The following is a 16,287-nucleotide window of genomic DNA, read 5'->3' on the forward strand; positions in this document are numbered from 1 at the left end:
CACAGTTTCTTTATTACAGTGAGTTAACAAAATTAGCCACGTTAGTGCATCTGTGCATGTAAAGAGTATCAATACAAATTGAAACCTGCAAGAATGATCTAGGGAATCAAGCTGAAAAGTGAAATTTTGATCAAGAAACAGAGCAAAACAGAACAAATAATTACATCTTTTGATCAAGAAACAGAGCAAAAGAGAACAAACAATGACATAGTATCACATCTTTTTTAAATTACACATTTAGGAAAAAAAAGAAATACATTTAGAGGAAAGTTCAACAACTGACATGAACACCTCCTGCTAACTCCAAAAAAAAAAAGAAAAATACATTATATGAAACGTGACACTTGAATCCATTAGATTGTTTACTTGTTGCCACAAATACATCTGTCATTCAAACACTTTGAGAAATGTATATTGGCTTTTTTAATCATCTTCTATTGAATTTATTAAACCATTTTCACATATCTTTTACATTCACTGGTTACCCTTTGATTATGGGGAATTAGGTGGAATAAGTAACCCAAGAGAGAAGAAGAACCAAAAAAGAAAAAAAGAAATAGACATATCAATTTTTAAAAATCAAATTCCATAAACAAGAATAGAATTGTTAACAGTTGTTCATACCTTACAACATGTTACATGAGTACATATTATAATGTCCATAAGACCAGCATCAACATCACAGCATGGACGACAATAAATCATCAATAACATATGTTTTTTGTGCATATGAACATTAAAAATACGCATATTTGTTTAAAATACTGAATTTAAAATATCAAAAATGGCAAAAAAATATATATATAAAAAATGTATAAATCTCAAGAGAAATGTCTATAGATAGATTATTTGGACATCAATTTCCGTAGATTCAAAGCAAAACGTATAAATTTTAGTTTTTAGTATCAATGTTTTAGGTATAGAGGAGACATATCTCATCAAAACATCAACGTTACTGAAGACGTTGCAATGCATTAAATAAAAAAAACAAAGGTGTATGTATACTATATACTATTCATTTATAAGGAACACTATAATTGACTTATCACATAGACCCTACTTCATGTCGCGCAAACATCACGAAATTTATAACACAAATTCATATTTTAACTTTTATATATACATGTATGTAGTGGTTAACACAATTTCATTACATAAAAAGAATAATTAATGTGCATAATAAATAAAACGCGCACACATAGTGTGAGTCCATACCTAATTTTCTCAATACTCACCATGAAAATGACATTCTTCTATTTTTCAACTTTTTAACACAACACCCGTCACGTAGGTTCTTTTATAGCCAATACTATTATTATTGTTACGCATCATATTCTAAAAGGTAGATCAACCTAATTAAACTAACACGGTTACTATATACGTATACGTTATATCATAAATGCATCAAAACTTTTTACATTCAACACAATTATTCATTTCCAAAATGTTTATTTTACAACAAACAAAAAAAGGAAAAGAAGACTCTAATTAATCTCATAAGTCATCATAACATGTTTATGATATAGATAGATATTAATTTATATCAAATACACGACGTAATTAATGTAATGTAATGTAATTAGATTATGATTATGATATTATAATTCAAGCACATGAAATACCAACGACTCGACTCGCCGGGAATCTCTCGGACACGGTTTTCCTAACGAGAGAGTTGATCTCAGGGCTCACTGCTTCCTTCTCCGTTGACTCTGGAATAGTTGTCAACGAACCTGATTTATCATAAACGACGTAGTATCGTTCTTTATCTCCTCCCCCTCCGCCTCGACCCAACGCCTTGTAGACCGGAGAAGAAGGAGTACTGCTCGAGCTTTGTTGCTGTTTAGGTTTGAAAACTGACTTCAAGAACCTCTGGAGAGAACGAGAGATCTTGTTCGAGTGTTTCTTGACCCCCGAGGAGGAGGAGGAAGAAGAAGAAGTTGTCGGCAGTGGAGGATTCTCCGGTGAGAGTGAGCTGATGAGAGGAGGGAGACGGCGGTCGGGGAGGCGAGACATGGACATAGTTCTGGCGGAGGAAGCTGAGATGGCTGAGTCGAGTTGACGTTTGAATGAGTTGAGCTCGAACGAGTCGTAGAGACTGCTCCCACAGTCCCATACGTGTGATGAACTCGTCTTCTTGTGCTTATTCATCATGTTAGAAACATTATTATTATGATTCTCTTCCTTTTTGGTGATCTTTTGACTCGTAAAGTTTTTTTCTGCAAAATATATATATTGCATAAATATATAAAGTATATGACTAGAGATAGAGATAATCTATGTTCTCAACAAATGAAAAGTAAAAACTGAAGAAAGAGAAATTGCTATATTTATATATAGTTTTCATCCAAATTTCTAAGATTTGGTAAAAATATAAGACAAATCTTGAAAGGGGTTTTATACATTATTTTGACTAAATTGTTTTATGTATATATAATTTAGTTGGTTCCAAATATGAAGTGGTTATACCAAAAGAAGAAAGAAGATGATAATATATATATAAAGGGAACAAATTAAAGATCAGAAACTTACCAATTTCCAACTTCTTATGCATCTCAAGTGATGTTGTTGATGATGATGATGATGATGATGGTGACTCTGTAATCTTAGAATCAGCTTGTCTAGTTTCTTCATCTTGGCTTTGTTTTGACTCACCATCCAAGATCTTCATAGTTTCTTGTTCTTTACTACTAACCTCCTCATGATCTGACTCTTGACCAATCACCACACAGTCTTTCATCTTCTTCATCTTAATATCATCCTCCTCTTTAGTTGCCATCATCGTCGTTGGTTTGACTTTGATCTCCATCTCTTAATATTTTTTCGTACCAAAAAGAAGAAAATGAATGACACAAATTGATCTAATCTCGAAAATCTGTATGTTTACCAATAAGTCTAAGGGAAATGGAAGGCTGTGAGTTGTGATCTTTGGTGGTTGTTACGTATTGATGGTTGTATATATGTATGGAGAGAAGAGAGAGAGAAGTGGGTACTTGGTGGTGAATTATGAATGGTCTCTTTGCTTATGAGCTTCACGGTCTGCGTTCACTTCTTTTATGTATATGTACGTGAAGATATTGCAATTAATGCTTCTTACTTGATTAAACACTTAATCCCCACGATAATGACGTTCTTAGTGAAAGCTAAAAATTTCTATGTTTTTGGTCCAAGTTGTTTTGGCTCATCATGTGGTCAAATTTAGCTTTTATTAATGATGAAAGTTTCTCAACTAATTTTGAACTGACCGTAATTTCGTAGGAGTTATGCAAGTCACAAAGCTGAATTTACATTATAAATATACATGTTTAGAGTAATTTGATAGATAAGTTTGACCCATAAGCTCAAAAAATATTAGGTGAATAGATGATTAAAAATCATTAAATGATCAGGAAAGTGAGAGGAGATATCATATATATATATATATACATGTACGCGTATCCGAGCTTGGTGGAATTTTCACGTGGCTATATAATGTAATTTGATATAGTATACTAAAAAAAAAATAAGTAGTTTTAATCCACACATATATACGTAGTTTTACATTCATAATTTATTAACAACATTGATATAATTTATTTTATGAAGATATTTTTTTGGCTGTTTTAAAGTTTTCATGTATGTTTAATATATTATAAACGAGTTTTAACTCTTTTTATCTATGTTGCAATGGAGACATGTAGCAAACAAAAGAAACAACGAGTTAGGTTCTTGTACGTTGACTAATCGTGCTCGTTCCTAATCTTATCACGTAAAACCTTAGACATATTTAATACTAAATCACTACTAATACAGTACATCACATTGATAAATAAATAAAAATACTATATAGTAGTACTAATTTATATATAGTACATGTTATTGTCCCCACGTCAATTTAATTTGTCATTTATGATGAAGATCCTCAAATCATATCTCTCAAATATGATATTATACACAACACATATATATATATATATATGTAGATGAGATCGTCTTGTGGCCCTCTCTAGTAGTTCCCTACTTTAAGCAAACCATTTCTTCAAACTTTCTAGTAAATAATGAAAATTATATGGGTTATAAACTCATAATAACTCATAAATATACGACCCTTTCTTGAAACCATTTCTTGACACCTTTTTAACAAAATAATGAAAATATAGTGTATATGGGTCATAATAACTCATAAATATACGATTGCCATATATAGTTTACAAGGACCATTCCTACCTTTTCAAACTTCTTTTTCTTAGTATCAAACAGTGTTAAGTTTATACTGGTACTAGTATATAGTTTGGATGCGTAACTACATACGTGCATAACCAAAACTGGAACTTTTGTTTTCTCGATATTGCTAGTTAATTTCACACTACAAGATCATCTTTATATAAACCTATCAACTATCATGCGGATGGATTTTGGAGTCTTGATCGACCAAGTTCCCAAAATTACGGTGAAATAAACAGACGAAAAAAAAAACAAATCAATCATTTCACCAATATAAACAGCCAATATAATAATACAAAGTTTAGTATTCAATCTCAAGAACAATAGTTTTTGTAAGTTGACACGTGTCGTTATCTTTATCCCACTAAACTCTTCGTATTCCGTTTAAAGTCAATAATAAATGGGTTCCTATACTCAACTGAGCCTATTAAGAAGAAGAAGACTAAAGGGCATTTCACTACGGTTAAAACTCATATATATATCTCCTAAATTAATTAACCTGTATCACTTCCATTTTCATTCTTGAGTGAAGAAGCTTAATCGATATGGCGAGTGCCTCAAGGGATGAAGATGATTCGAGAGAGATTCACATTCACAAGAAGCAACGAACAAATGAAAAAACATCTTCTACCATGATGTATCTTGATGTTCTACATTGTCATGTCTGCTTCAAGCCACTCACTGTTCCTATCTTCCAGGTTACGTTTCTTATCAATTCCTTTTTTCTTTGGAATTGTGACCACTTTAGATCTAAAGGCCGAGACTTTATAATTAAATGTTACAATCTTTAGGTTACAGATCTATCTTCTTGTTCTATGGCTGGTTAGTTGATATAATAAAAGTCTAAAGTTGAAAATGTTTTGTTAGGGTTTTTCTTGAAATCTTGTTTTGATTGTCATTTATTTCATTGGTTTATTTGGCAGTGTGGTGAAGGGCACTTGGCTTGCTCTTCTTGCTGTCCAAAACTGAGTAATAAGTGCCATGCATGTGCTTTGCCTTTTGGAAAAAACCGTTGCATAGCAATGGAGAGAGTTCTTGAATCAATGTGTGTTCCATGCCCAAATGCCAAGTATGGTTGTACTGCAAAGTTGTCTTATTGGAAAAAACAAAGTCATGTAAAGGAATGCAATTTCCCTCGCTGCTCATGCCCTGCATTGGGATGTGATTACACTGGCCCCTACAAGGATCTCTACCAACATTTTCTTGATACTACCACGTCTGGTGTCTTCACTTGTGGCAAATACTTTGATGTCCGTATCAACATCAAAGATAAGGTTTGTGTTATTAAAAGGGAGTGTAAAGAGCGCCTATTGTTTGCAGTGCAGTGTTTTAAGGAGACGGATGATGTGTGTGTAAATGTAAGTATCATTGCACCAGCAACTCTTGAAGTAGGAGAGTTCTCATATCATATCGCACTCCCCTACATTGTGGATGGGAAACCTATGACGAGTCACGAATTTACAGTGACGAGAATTCTTGAATGCTTCGAAAGACCTCAAGCGGGTAACATATGGATCTGCCACAGTTTATTGCGTGGTGAACGGTTGGAGATGAAGCTTTGCATCGAGAAGTTGAACTAAGAGTAAGAATCTTGGGGTAATGTAGAACAGTAGAAGAAGCTCCTTTTGATTTTGTGTTTGGTAGTATTTGTGTAAACTTGCTCTATCTCTTATGTTTTCTCTGTAATATAAGCTTTTGGCCTGATGAATTAAGATCAGATCCTAGTGGTTTTGATTTAACAATGTTTCAGTTTAGAGTTGATTTTGTTGGGTCAAGGTAGAGATGTGAGGATTGTAACTCGTTTGGTTTTGCATTTTGTATGATTTTGGATATTTTCATTTGGTGGAATCGACTCAAACAATGCATGTACATGTGTAACAAGCCACAAGAAAGAAAAAAAGTATGTCTACGTGTTTTGTCATACTATCGTAAGCATCTAATCAACAACTTCACTGCTAAACAACTTGAACTTATTAGCATCAAGAACAAGTTTCCTAACGGAGGAGAAAGCTCCCATGAGTCCCGCACAAGTGAACACAACCATTATCGTCATGTTTATCCAGTATGTGAAGCTCCGTTTCGTTGGCTTATAGGTCATGTTGTAGAGAAGCATTGGCAGCACGAAATCTAGTGGGATAAACCCAAACGCTCCTACCACCGCGTTTATATCCCCAAAGAACGGTAGCATCGCTGCCATGAATCCGCAAAACGCCATATATAGACTTCTTAGTATCAATCGAGGCACAAGGTTGCGCTTTGAGAATATCCCTTTTGTTGTATCCGCTGATTTCTTCTCCATTATCTCATAAGCAACTTGAGAATACACCTAACCAATTACCGAAAACAAGAAACATTTTTAAACGTTAAGTCACTCGTCTCACAGCCAAGTCACCTCCTATACGTTGATACTAGTTAAACTTACAAGGCCAATGGCGAAAAGCTGAAGAAGAACAAAGATGACCGCTAAGCCAATCACCACAATAGGAGCCAGAGTCGGTCCTTCATCAGGCATCAAGTTCTTGAGAATATTAGAGCTCGAATTTTTACCAAAAACCCAATATCCAGAAACAGCAGCAGAGTAAAACGTGAAGAAGATCACGCTATAACACAACAATAGTCCTTTCAACATCTTCCCTGTGGCTGGTGGAGCAAGAGTTGCCTGCATAGATATATAATTATCACATAAACCACAAGCTCATAATAACATATATAATCTTTTGAATGAATAAATTCCTAACATATCTCACCTGTATTTCGGGTAATATTCCATTCCCGAAAATAGCAGCTATGATCGAAATCGATGTGAATGCACTGAAAACTTTCCCTGAATCCGAATGCTCTAGAGAATAGTCACGTTTAGGAGCATTTTTAGACAAACCTGTGGAAACCAAAACATTAGTAGTAGTAGTAGTAGTAGCTGTTGTGTCTTCCATAAATGTAAAAAACCATCCTACCTAGGTTAATACAAGCCCCAACGACGAGGAAAGTGTAACCTAAGCTGAGAAGCAAAGACACAAAGTTAATGTGTCTAAGAGAGTGAAAACTTGGGAGCTGAGACAAAACAATCATCACAGCAGTGACCATAGCAATGAACTCGTAAAGCTTCAAGGATCCTTGTGGGTAAAGACTCGAGTACATTATCTGTTTAGTAACAAAAACAAAAACAGAGGAAGAGGGATTAAACTAAACAATGACCATCACAGTTTCTTAGTTCCTTGTTTAACAAGTAATCTTAATAACTTACATCAAGACATTGACCAGCGAGAAGAATGGCACCAATACCAATTCCAGTGTTGATAGCTGTTTGAATAAAGATGACTACATAGAACATCCATCCAGATCCTGCAACCACAAGAAATAACCGGTTCAAAATCCAAAAACCGGTTAGGTAAACCATGACATCAGATAAAAGCCAAAACCGAGACACGTGCGGGTGAACCCAAATCTAACAAGCAAGAAGGTCAAAGTATCCAAGTCGATCCAATCTTTACGGATTTTACCCAAAAATAAACTAAAAAACAAAAGAAAAGATTTGCAGAGAGAGATGATAATATTCACCAAGAACATCGGCGGCGAGTTCCCGGAAACGGATGTGACGGCGGCCGGATTTTTCACAGTGATCAAGAACCTTAGACATGAGGTAATAAGCGTAGAAAGTGACGAGACCCATAGTCGTCAAACAAAAAAACCCTAACCACCATCCTAATCCTCTGAAAGCGTTAGGTAATGTCAATATCGTCGGACCTACGATCGCCGTCGTTAGATGAAACCCGGCGTGCCACCACTCGCCTGAGAATTTTTATTTACAAAAATAAGTTATTAAAAATTCCAAAAATTCACGGAGATATTTGAATTCATCAGTATATTGAAGGATCGGAGAAGTGTAATAATAAAAAAAACCTTTAGATTGGAGGACGAAGAGAGCACCGGCGTCGGATTCGAGTCGGGTAACAGGAAACGGGTCGGGTCTAGGAGGATCCGTCATTGACAGAATTTAGTTAACAACAACAACACAGGAAACAAGAGAAGAAGATTCTTCTTCTGGGAATTATATATGGAATTGATGATGATGATGATGATGATGGAGAGCACGGGTGAAGGAAGGTGATGGAGTTTTTGAGCGCATGTTAGCTGGTGATAGTCATCGTTTGCTAATTTATATATAAAATATGTGTTTTTTTAAATTCCGTTTGTTTCTTTAAAGAAGATAAACACCAACCTGTCACAGTGGGAAAACGAGACATAATTTGCATTTTCCCCCTTTATTCGGATTTGCTCTTTTTTTCCCATGTATTTATCATCATAAGCAAAAATAATACTTTTCCACTTACGTTACGTGTGTTTATTTGAGATTTTGTATTACAAAAAATGACAGAATTTTAAAAATAATAATACAGGAAATATGTTATATGGAAACAAATTTCAAATTGGTGTTCATCACAGAGTATATTTTATTTAAATTGTAATGAATTTTGATTTTAAGTGTATCTTGAAGAATTAATTAAATATATTAAATAATTTCAAATTTGTAAAAACATGATTATCACTAAGTTCAATATATCTTTATCACTAATTTTATAGGAGCGAGTAGAGGTTAATAAACTCATTAAACAGGTAGATAGACTTTTAATAAGTTTAAGAATAAAGATATTGCCATTTGTACTTTATTTTGTATTAACCTCGATTTAGGAAATATCAAACTTGTTTTGGAATTGATTTGATCTAACATCACCTACCCGTCTTGCTCTGGCTGACTATTTTTTTTTTTGTTTATCATTCACATGGCTGACTTTTTTGGTATGCACAAAAAAAACACTAGGAATTCAAAATAAAAAGGAAACCAAAACTAAAATATAGTTCACATTAGAGATATTTAAGTCGAGATACAGCTCACTGTTACTGCAAAAACTCTGCAAGATTCTAAGCCATGTATTTCATTTTTTGTCAATGAAATTGATATAACGAATACCAAACAATTCACTATACCAAACAACATGCATTAACGTTCTTCTATACAAAATCCCATTTGTGTGAAACTGTGAATCCCTTTATTCCCTCCCATAAAAACCACCACTTTGCTCACAATAAAAAAACCAAATTGACTTAAAAAAAAAAAAAAATCAACAAAAGTTACACAAACCAATAAAAACTGCACCGACACAAATACACAAAATGTACCCAACCAAAAATATAAACTTCTCGACCTTGATTGATCCAATCCCAAAACCTTATAACCACATATCTAACATAGTGTCCGCAAACATCGATGTGAGGTGAACTCAGACTTGTGGGGAGAAGAAGAACAACGTACCCGTGGAGCACGATCCCTTAAGCTCGCTGCGACACTCTTTGGCCTCGAGCTACAACAGTCTTTGACAAAACCTCCTCAAGATATTCGCAACGACTTCTGTGGTGATCGATCCAAACACATAACTGTCTTATCGCTTCTCTTTTCTCTTCTCCTAGTCCCGTCAAAGTCTCTTTCATCATCTCCTTCTCTTTTTCATCTTCTTTTACTTTTCCTCCAAGCTTCTTTATTTCTTCATCTTTCTTCTCTATCTCTTTCTTCATCTTCTCCTTCTCGTGGTTTCTCTCTATCACCCAATTCGTGGCGGTCCACAGTATTTTCGATGCCTCCATTACCGTTTTCTCGTATCTCCCCTGTTTCTCCGTGAGTTTTCCCGACATGGATTGAAACCCATCTACTGTTATGTTCACTTTATCTGCTATCTCTTTGATCATACCTCTGTATGTCTCGTGTGTCACCGTGAGAGTTTTCTCATGCAATGCTTGCTCCTCTAAGTGCTTAGCCTCTTCTTTCCTGAAAGCTTCTTCCTTCTCCGTTAGTACCTGTTCGGTTACTCTCAGTTTCTGGTTGGACAAACGTAGTTTAACCTCGATGTTACTGATCTTCTCCATGAGAGTTTCAATCTCGTCTACTTTCATTTCCAGTTCGTTACGTAAACTCTCCATTGTCTCTTCATGACCCACGATTGCAAAATCTCTGGATGTTACTTCCTTACCTCTCTCCTCCAATGATCTTTGAGCTTCTTTGTAATCCTCTGTTAGCTTATTGAGTGCTGCTTCACATTCTTTGAACAGTCCGTTGATCTGCTTGTGTTCCTCTTTTAGCTTATTGTAAGCAGCTTCTTGCTCTACCAATGCTTTCTGGACATCGGTGATCTGATTCGACAATTCTGATTTCTCTTGCTTCTCTCTATCAAGTTCTGCTTCGGTTTCACTCTTCTGCAACTGTAGAGAATCAAGCTCATGTTTCAGATTGTTAATCTGTTCTGTTAAGGCCGTTGCTTCAGAAGATGCTTCGTTGATCTTATCATGCATTTGAACGTTCTCTTCTGTCCTTGTTCTCAGCTCCTCTTCAAGCTCACTTCTCTGTTTCTGTAGAGTTTCTAACTCAAGTTCAAGACCCTTAATCTTCTCAGATAAACCATTTCTTTCTTCTTGGATATTCTCGTGATCTTTAACCTTATGTACGATCTCCTCTTTTAGATTTGTAATCTGACTCAAATATTCAGAGATCTCCTCTGACTTCTTTTCAAGTTGGATCTCGAGTTCTGCTCTCTGGCTATCAAGTGAGGCCACTTGCTGTCTCAGACCATTGATCTCATCATCCAAACCCTTTATCTGCACTGAGGCTTCCTCGCTTTTGCACACCATTTGTTTCTCCAACTCTTCCTTTTGAACAGACATCGAATCTAGTTCTGCTCGTAGGCCGTCGACCGCAGCTGTCAAACTCTCAATTGAGGACAATGATTGCTTCTCGTTATTCTCAAGTTTTTGAGTTAAAGCTGAGAGTTCAGTTCCTCTCTCGTCCATTGATTTCTCAAGTTCTGAGACTCTAGCAACCATTTCTCTGTTTTGCGCTTCCAATTGCTCAACTGCAGTGGTCTTGCTTCCAATCTCTGTCTCAAGATCTGTAATACGGGAACGAGCGGATTCTAGTTCCCGCTTTAGTGTCACTACTGTTTCTTCTAATTCTTTTATTTGCACCTGTGATTTGCTGTCCTTCTCTGTCAGAAGTAAAAGCTCGCTTTCTTTCTCAGCGAGCTGTTCTTTCAGTTTGCTCGAATCAGCTGTGAGTTCCTGTACCATGATCTGTGCCTGTTCAAGCTCATCTGAGGTTACTGAGATTTTCATCGACATAGTTTTGCTTTCTTCTTCTGCAGCCTTCAGACTTTCACTCAATTCCGAAACCCTGTGTTCAGATGATTCAAGTCGTGCTTCTAAATCTCTTAACTGAGTGGACGATTCTCTCTGATGATTCTCATGGATATCCCTCAAGCTGAAAAGTTCATTGTCTTTCTCAGTGTGGCTCCCTTTTAATTGTTCGGACTCGGACATGAGTTCTTGTATGGTGCTCTCTGCCCGCTTGATCTCAGTAGACATTTCTGAAATTCTCTGAGATAACATTTTCTTCTCTTCCTCTGAACTGTTCAGCCTCTGATTCAAATTTTCAACCAGTTTCTCTGCTGATTCCACCCGTGCTTCTAATTCTTTAACCTGACTTGAGGAATCTCTCTTATGGGCCTCGTGTACCACCACCAAACTAGCAAGCTCACGCTCTTTTTGTATGTGTGTATCTTTAGACTCTGCCAATTCAGTCATAAGTTCCTGAACCCTGCTTTGGGCCTGTTTGAGCTCATCCTTCGTTTCCATTATGTTCGAGGATATGGACTTGTTTTCCTCTTCTGCAGCATGCAGACTGGCGCTCAAATCTACAACCCGTTGTTCTGATGATTTCAGTTGAGTTTCCAATTCACTCACTCGAGTGGATGATTCTCTTTGATGTGTCTCGTGGATGTCCCTCAAACTGAGAAGATCTCTCTCCTTTACACTGTGGCTCTCTTTCAACTGTCCAGACTCAGACATGAGTTCTTGTATCTCGTTAGAGAGTTCTACTATTTTCTGTGATAGCATTTTTTTCTCTTCCTCTGCATTGTTCAGACTTTGGTTCACTTCTGCAACCAATTTCTTTGATGATTCCACTTGCTCTTCTAATTCTTTCACATGACTCGACGAATTTCTCTGGTGAGCCTCGTATACCTCCACCAAACTAGAAAGTTCACTCTCTTTCTCTTTGTGTTGGCCTTTTAATTCTCCCAATTCAGCCATAAGTTCCTGGACCGTATTCTGAGTCTGTTCGAGCTTGTCCACAGTTTCCAAGTTTTTCGAGGAGATAGCTTTGATTTCTTCCTGTGCAGCTTCCAGACTCACACTCATATCTGAGACCTGCTGTTTTGAGGACTCCAGTTGAGCTTCTAATTCACTCACACGAGTGGATGATTCTCTTTGATGAGTCTCATGGATGTCCCTTAAACTGAAAAGATCTCTCTCCTTTACACTGTGGCTCTCTTTCAACTGTCCAGACTCAGACACGAGTTCTTGTATTTCGTTAGAGAGTTCTGCTATTTTCTGAGATAGCAGTTTTTTCTCTTCCTCTGCACTGTTCAGGCTTTGGTTCAAATCTGCAACCAATTTTTTTGATGATTCTACTTGCTCTTCTAATTCTTTCACATGACTTGATGAATCTCTCAGGTGAGTCTCGTGTGCCTCCACCAAACTAGAAAGCTCACTCTCTTTCTCTGTGTGGCTGTCTTTCAACTTTCCCAATTCAGTCATGAGTTCCTGTATCCTGTTCTGCGTCTGTTCGAGCTTGTCCATAGTTTCCAAGTTTTTCGAGGAGATAGCTTTGTTTTCCTCCTCTGCAGCTTTCAGACTCGCACTCAAATCTGAGACCTGCTGTTTTGAGGACTCCAGTTGAGCTTCTAATTCACTTGCTCTGGTGGATGAGTCTCTTTGATGAATCTCATGGATGTCCCTCAAACTGAAAAGTTCTCTCTCTTTCACACTGTGGCTCTCTTTCAACTGTCCAGACTCAGACATGAGTTCTTGTATGGTGTTCTGCGCCTCTTGAATCTCGTTAGAGATTTCTGCTATTTTCTGAGATAGCAGTTTATTCTCTTCCTCTGCATTGTTCAGGCTTTGGTTCAAATCTGCAACCAACTTCTCTGATGATTCTACTTGTGCTTCTAATTCTTTCACCTGACTCGATGATTCTCTCTCATGGGTCTGATGTAACTCCAACAAACTAGAATGCTCACTCTCTTTTTCCTTGTACTTTTCTTTCATCTCCCCCAGTTCGGAAATGAGTTTTTGTATGGTGTTCTGAGCCTGTTGGATCTCATCTGCAATCTCCGAGACTTTCAAGGATAGAGATTTATTCTCTTCCTCTGCACTATTCATACCACTGGTCAGCTCCGAAACTCGCTGCTCTGATACTTCTAGCTGCTGCTTGAAATTAGAAGTTTCAGCTTTGAGCTGATCACTCGTTGCTTTCCAATCTTCTGCAACTTTTTCAGCTTCTAGAAATCTTTTAATACCATTGTCTCTCTCAGTCTGCAGTTCATCTCTCTCTTTTTTAATATCTTCTAACTTCTGCTTCAGATCATTTTCTGTTTTGTCAGCAAAGTCCAGTTTCTGATGAAGTTCCCTGTTATCACTCAGAGCTGTTGTCTTTGCGTCCTCTAACTTCTCAGTTTCAAGTTTCAACTTATTGCTAATATCTTCTGATTCTTTTAACTTCATCAAAGCTACTTCAAGCTCTGAATCTACTGCTTCTTTTTCTTCTTCAGTCGTCGTCAACTTCCCTTTCAGATCAGCAATTTCAAGATTTGCAGTCTCGATTTGTTGCTTCAAGGCACCTATTACATCTTTCTCTACTTTTCCATTTCCATTTCTCTTGGTCTTCCTCTTAGAAGAATGGTCAGAATCCGAGTCTGAGCTCGATGAAGAGGAGCTCTCTCCTTTCCCATTGACCTTTTTCCTAATCTCTCCAGTTAGATCATCATACTGGCGATACAGAGACTGGTATTCGTTGTAGAATTCATTCACTAACTCCGCAACCACTTGTCTTTTAGATTCATCCTCATCGATGTCTCCACTCTCAACTATTCCCAAGATTTTCTTCACCTTTTCATCTATTTCTGCATCACGTAATAAGAGTACTTTTCATGCAAGGAATTTTTAAACCAAGATCTATGGAATTGCATTTGACATGTGAAACACAACTTAGTAGTATAGAAAAATTACCAGTTTTAGTTCCTTTAAGCATTTCACCTTTCTCATGATCAAAATGAGGCTCAAAGAAAGACTTCAAGGTCTCTCTAAACCTATGCTTTTTCATCTCTTTTTCTTCAGTTTCTTTAACCAAATATAATCAATCAAAGAACCTCAATCTTCAACTGTGACCAAACAGGACCTGTCTTCACACAATTCACAGAGAAACTTATCAGAAGAAACGTTAAGACTAGCAAATCTAACTTGCTCAAATTAAATGCCATTATTTAATTAGAAAAGAAGTACCATCCTTTTCACATTTATGTTTCTATATAATTACAAATTAGCAAACTAATAATAATTTGGCTTTTACAGAATCCAGATCATAGGTTAAGCAATCTTGATGTTTTACACTAAAGAGAATATAATAATAGAAGTAGATAGATCCAGCAATTGAACCCTGACAAGGTATGCAGATAAATAATAGAACTCGTGGGGCCCGCAAAGAAAACATTAGATAGATCATAGATTCATAGCCTTTGCCATCATTAAGTAACTTACTTTTAACAGAGGTTACAAAAAAACAAAAAAAAAAAAAAAAAAAACAGTTTAATGATAGAACATAGAACTTGTGATTAAAGCTAAATCACTATTAGTGCTTGTGGTCTAATATTTTGAAATCTGATTGGTATTTGTTGGCTTAGACAAAAGATCTCATGTGGAGCCACCTCAGCAATTTTGGAAATGGACCAGAAAGCACGCACATACCTCTAGAACGATAAAAGACAGCTATCATTATTCAATTTTCATACCTCAGGAAACTGTGAGTTGTTTCTTTTTGTTCTTATATGTTACTACTACTACTAACCTTTAACAAACCATAAACAAATACAGTTTCAACTCAACAAAAACAATCTCGATCCGATCATTCAAATACTACTACTTAAATAAGCATTTCTTAAAGAGAAAGTTACTAGTAAAACTGTAAGTAGAGGTAGTAAAGGAAGAGAGTTACTTAGTTTCTCTTACCCTTTTAATCTCAAACTTCCCTTTAAGCTCCACCGAAGATCCAAAATCGATTTAATGGTTTTTTTTTCCCTGTATAAAATCAAAGAGGAGAATTCATGTGTGAAAACCGAGAATTGTATGTAATTCAAAACTTGTGAGAGGGTTACAGAAGCATAAAAATCTGAAGGATAAATCAGTTACAGTGTCTTAAGCATCACAAAACCAGTCTCAAATAGCCAGAACTGCCACAGAAAACACAATAAACCCAATCGCTAAAGACATTGAAGACGAACAAGAACAAGAACAAGATTTGGAAAGTGAAGCTCATAACATTAATTCACCTTATATAAAACCCTATCACTACTATGAATGAACGAAATCAACAATAATCCAATTGATTCAACTGTAAAACAATCAGATGCAAATGATCAAAAACTACTCAACGAGACAAACAAGAAACTCGTAATTTTCCCAGTCAAAAGGATCATCATCTACACAGATTAAACTACCAAACGTTTTTTATTCTCTTCATGATCCATTGATCTATATCAAAAACTATGTAACTAACGCGTAAACTAAAGCTGATCGAAGAATCAAAGCAACCTGAGACTACTTCTACATCAACAATCAAAATCACGCGGAGAAATCGAAGCTACCAAAACAATCATATAAAATCCGTTCGAAACCTAGAAATTTTACCTGGATACGGAAGCTACAGAGGAGACAAAAATTCCAGGAAAAACAAAAAAAAAATCTCTTCTCTCTGATGTGCGTGAGTGAGTTTACAGAGATGATAAGAGATTACGAAATTGAAATCGGAGCGAGGGAGAGAGATTGAAGAAGAAGAAGAAGAAGAGAAAAGGGCGATTTGGTTTGGTTTGGACTTATTTGAGAGGAGAGAACAGTTATGAAAGCTCTACCTTTTTTTTGGTGTGTGTGTGTTTTTCAATTTTGAAGGAGACGATGATGACTGGGGGAATCTTTTTGGAAACTCGTCTT

At 36.3% G+C, this 16,287-nt stretch overlaps 4 protein-coding genes across 5 annotated transcripts; 1 reads left to right on the forward strand and 3 right to left on the reverse strand.

Moving 5' to 3' along the window:
* Positions 1-1,432: 1,432 nt before the first annotated feature.
* On the reverse strand, positions 1,433-3,012 carry LOC17879357 (putative protein TPRXL). Its single transcript, XM_006284154.2, has 2 exons — positions 2,533-3,012; positions 1,433-2,219 (listed from the first exon to the last, which is right to left on the reverse strand). The coding sequence occupies exons 1-2, from the start codon at positions 2,807-2,809 to the stop codon at positions 1,606-1,608; spliced, it is 891 nt and encodes a 296-aa protein (XP_006284216.1). The 5' UTR covers positions 2,810-3,012; the 3' UTR covers positions 1,433-1,605.
* A 1,736-nt stretch (positions 3,013-4,748) lies between these two features.
* On the forward strand, positions 4,749-5,783 carry LOC17879683 (E3 ubiquitin-protein ligase SINA-like 7). The gene is made up of 2 exons (XM_006285240.1): positions 4,749-4,901; positions 5,127-5,783. The coding sequence occupies exons 1-2, from the start codon at positions 4,749-4,751 to the stop codon at positions 5,781-5,783; spliced, it is 810 nt and encodes a 269-aa protein (XP_006285302.1).
* A 273-nt stretch (positions 5,784-6,056) lies between these two features.
* On the reverse strand, positions 6,057-8,331 carry LOC17879443 (probable GABA transporter 2). The gene is made up of 7 exons (XM_006283656.2): positions 8,104-8,331; positions 7,762-7,992; positions 7,448-7,545; positions 7,158-7,344; positions 6,951-7,081; positions 6,626-6,862; positions 6,057-6,529 (listed from the first exon to the last, which is right to left on the reverse strand). Exons 1-7 carry the CDS (start codon positions 8,186-8,188, stop codon positions 6,140-6,142), a joined length of 1,359 nt encoding a protein of 452 aa, XP_006283718.1. The 5' UTR covers positions 8,189-8,331; the 3' UTR covers positions 6,057-6,139.
* A 781-nt stretch (positions 8,332-9,112) lies between these two features.
* Positions 9,113-16,222, reverse strand: LOC17880472 (COP1-interactive protein 1). Of its 2 annotated transcripts, none has more exons than XM_006282369.2 (4): positions 15,988-16,222; positions 15,310-15,378; positions 14,314-14,482; positions 9,113-14,207 (listed from the first exon to the last, which is right to left on the reverse strand). In XM_006282369.2, exons 3-4 carry the CDS (start codon positions 14,405-14,407, stop codon positions 9,532-9,534), a joined length of 4,770 nt encoding a protein of 1,589 aa, XP_006282431.1. In that variant the 5' UTR covers positions 14,408-14,482; positions 15,310-15,378; positions 15,988-16,222; the 3' UTR covers positions 9,113-9,531. The 2 variants fall into 2 exon arrangements, with proteins under 2 accessions (XP_006282431.1, XP_023634950.1); XM_023779182.1 differs by having other exon boundaries at positions 14,314-14,486.
* Between the last annotated feature and the right edge of the window lie 65 nt (positions 16,223-16,287).

The sequence above is a fragment of the Capsella rubella genome, unplaced genomic scaffold (genome assembly GCF_000375325.1).
Source record: "Capsella rubella cultivar Monte Gargano unplaced genomic scaffold, Caprub1_0 scaffold_7, whole genome shotgun sequence".
Classification (NCBI taxonomy): domain Eukaryota; kingdom Viridiplantae; phylum Streptophyta; class Magnoliopsida; order Brassicales; family Brassicaceae; genus Capsella; species Capsella rubella.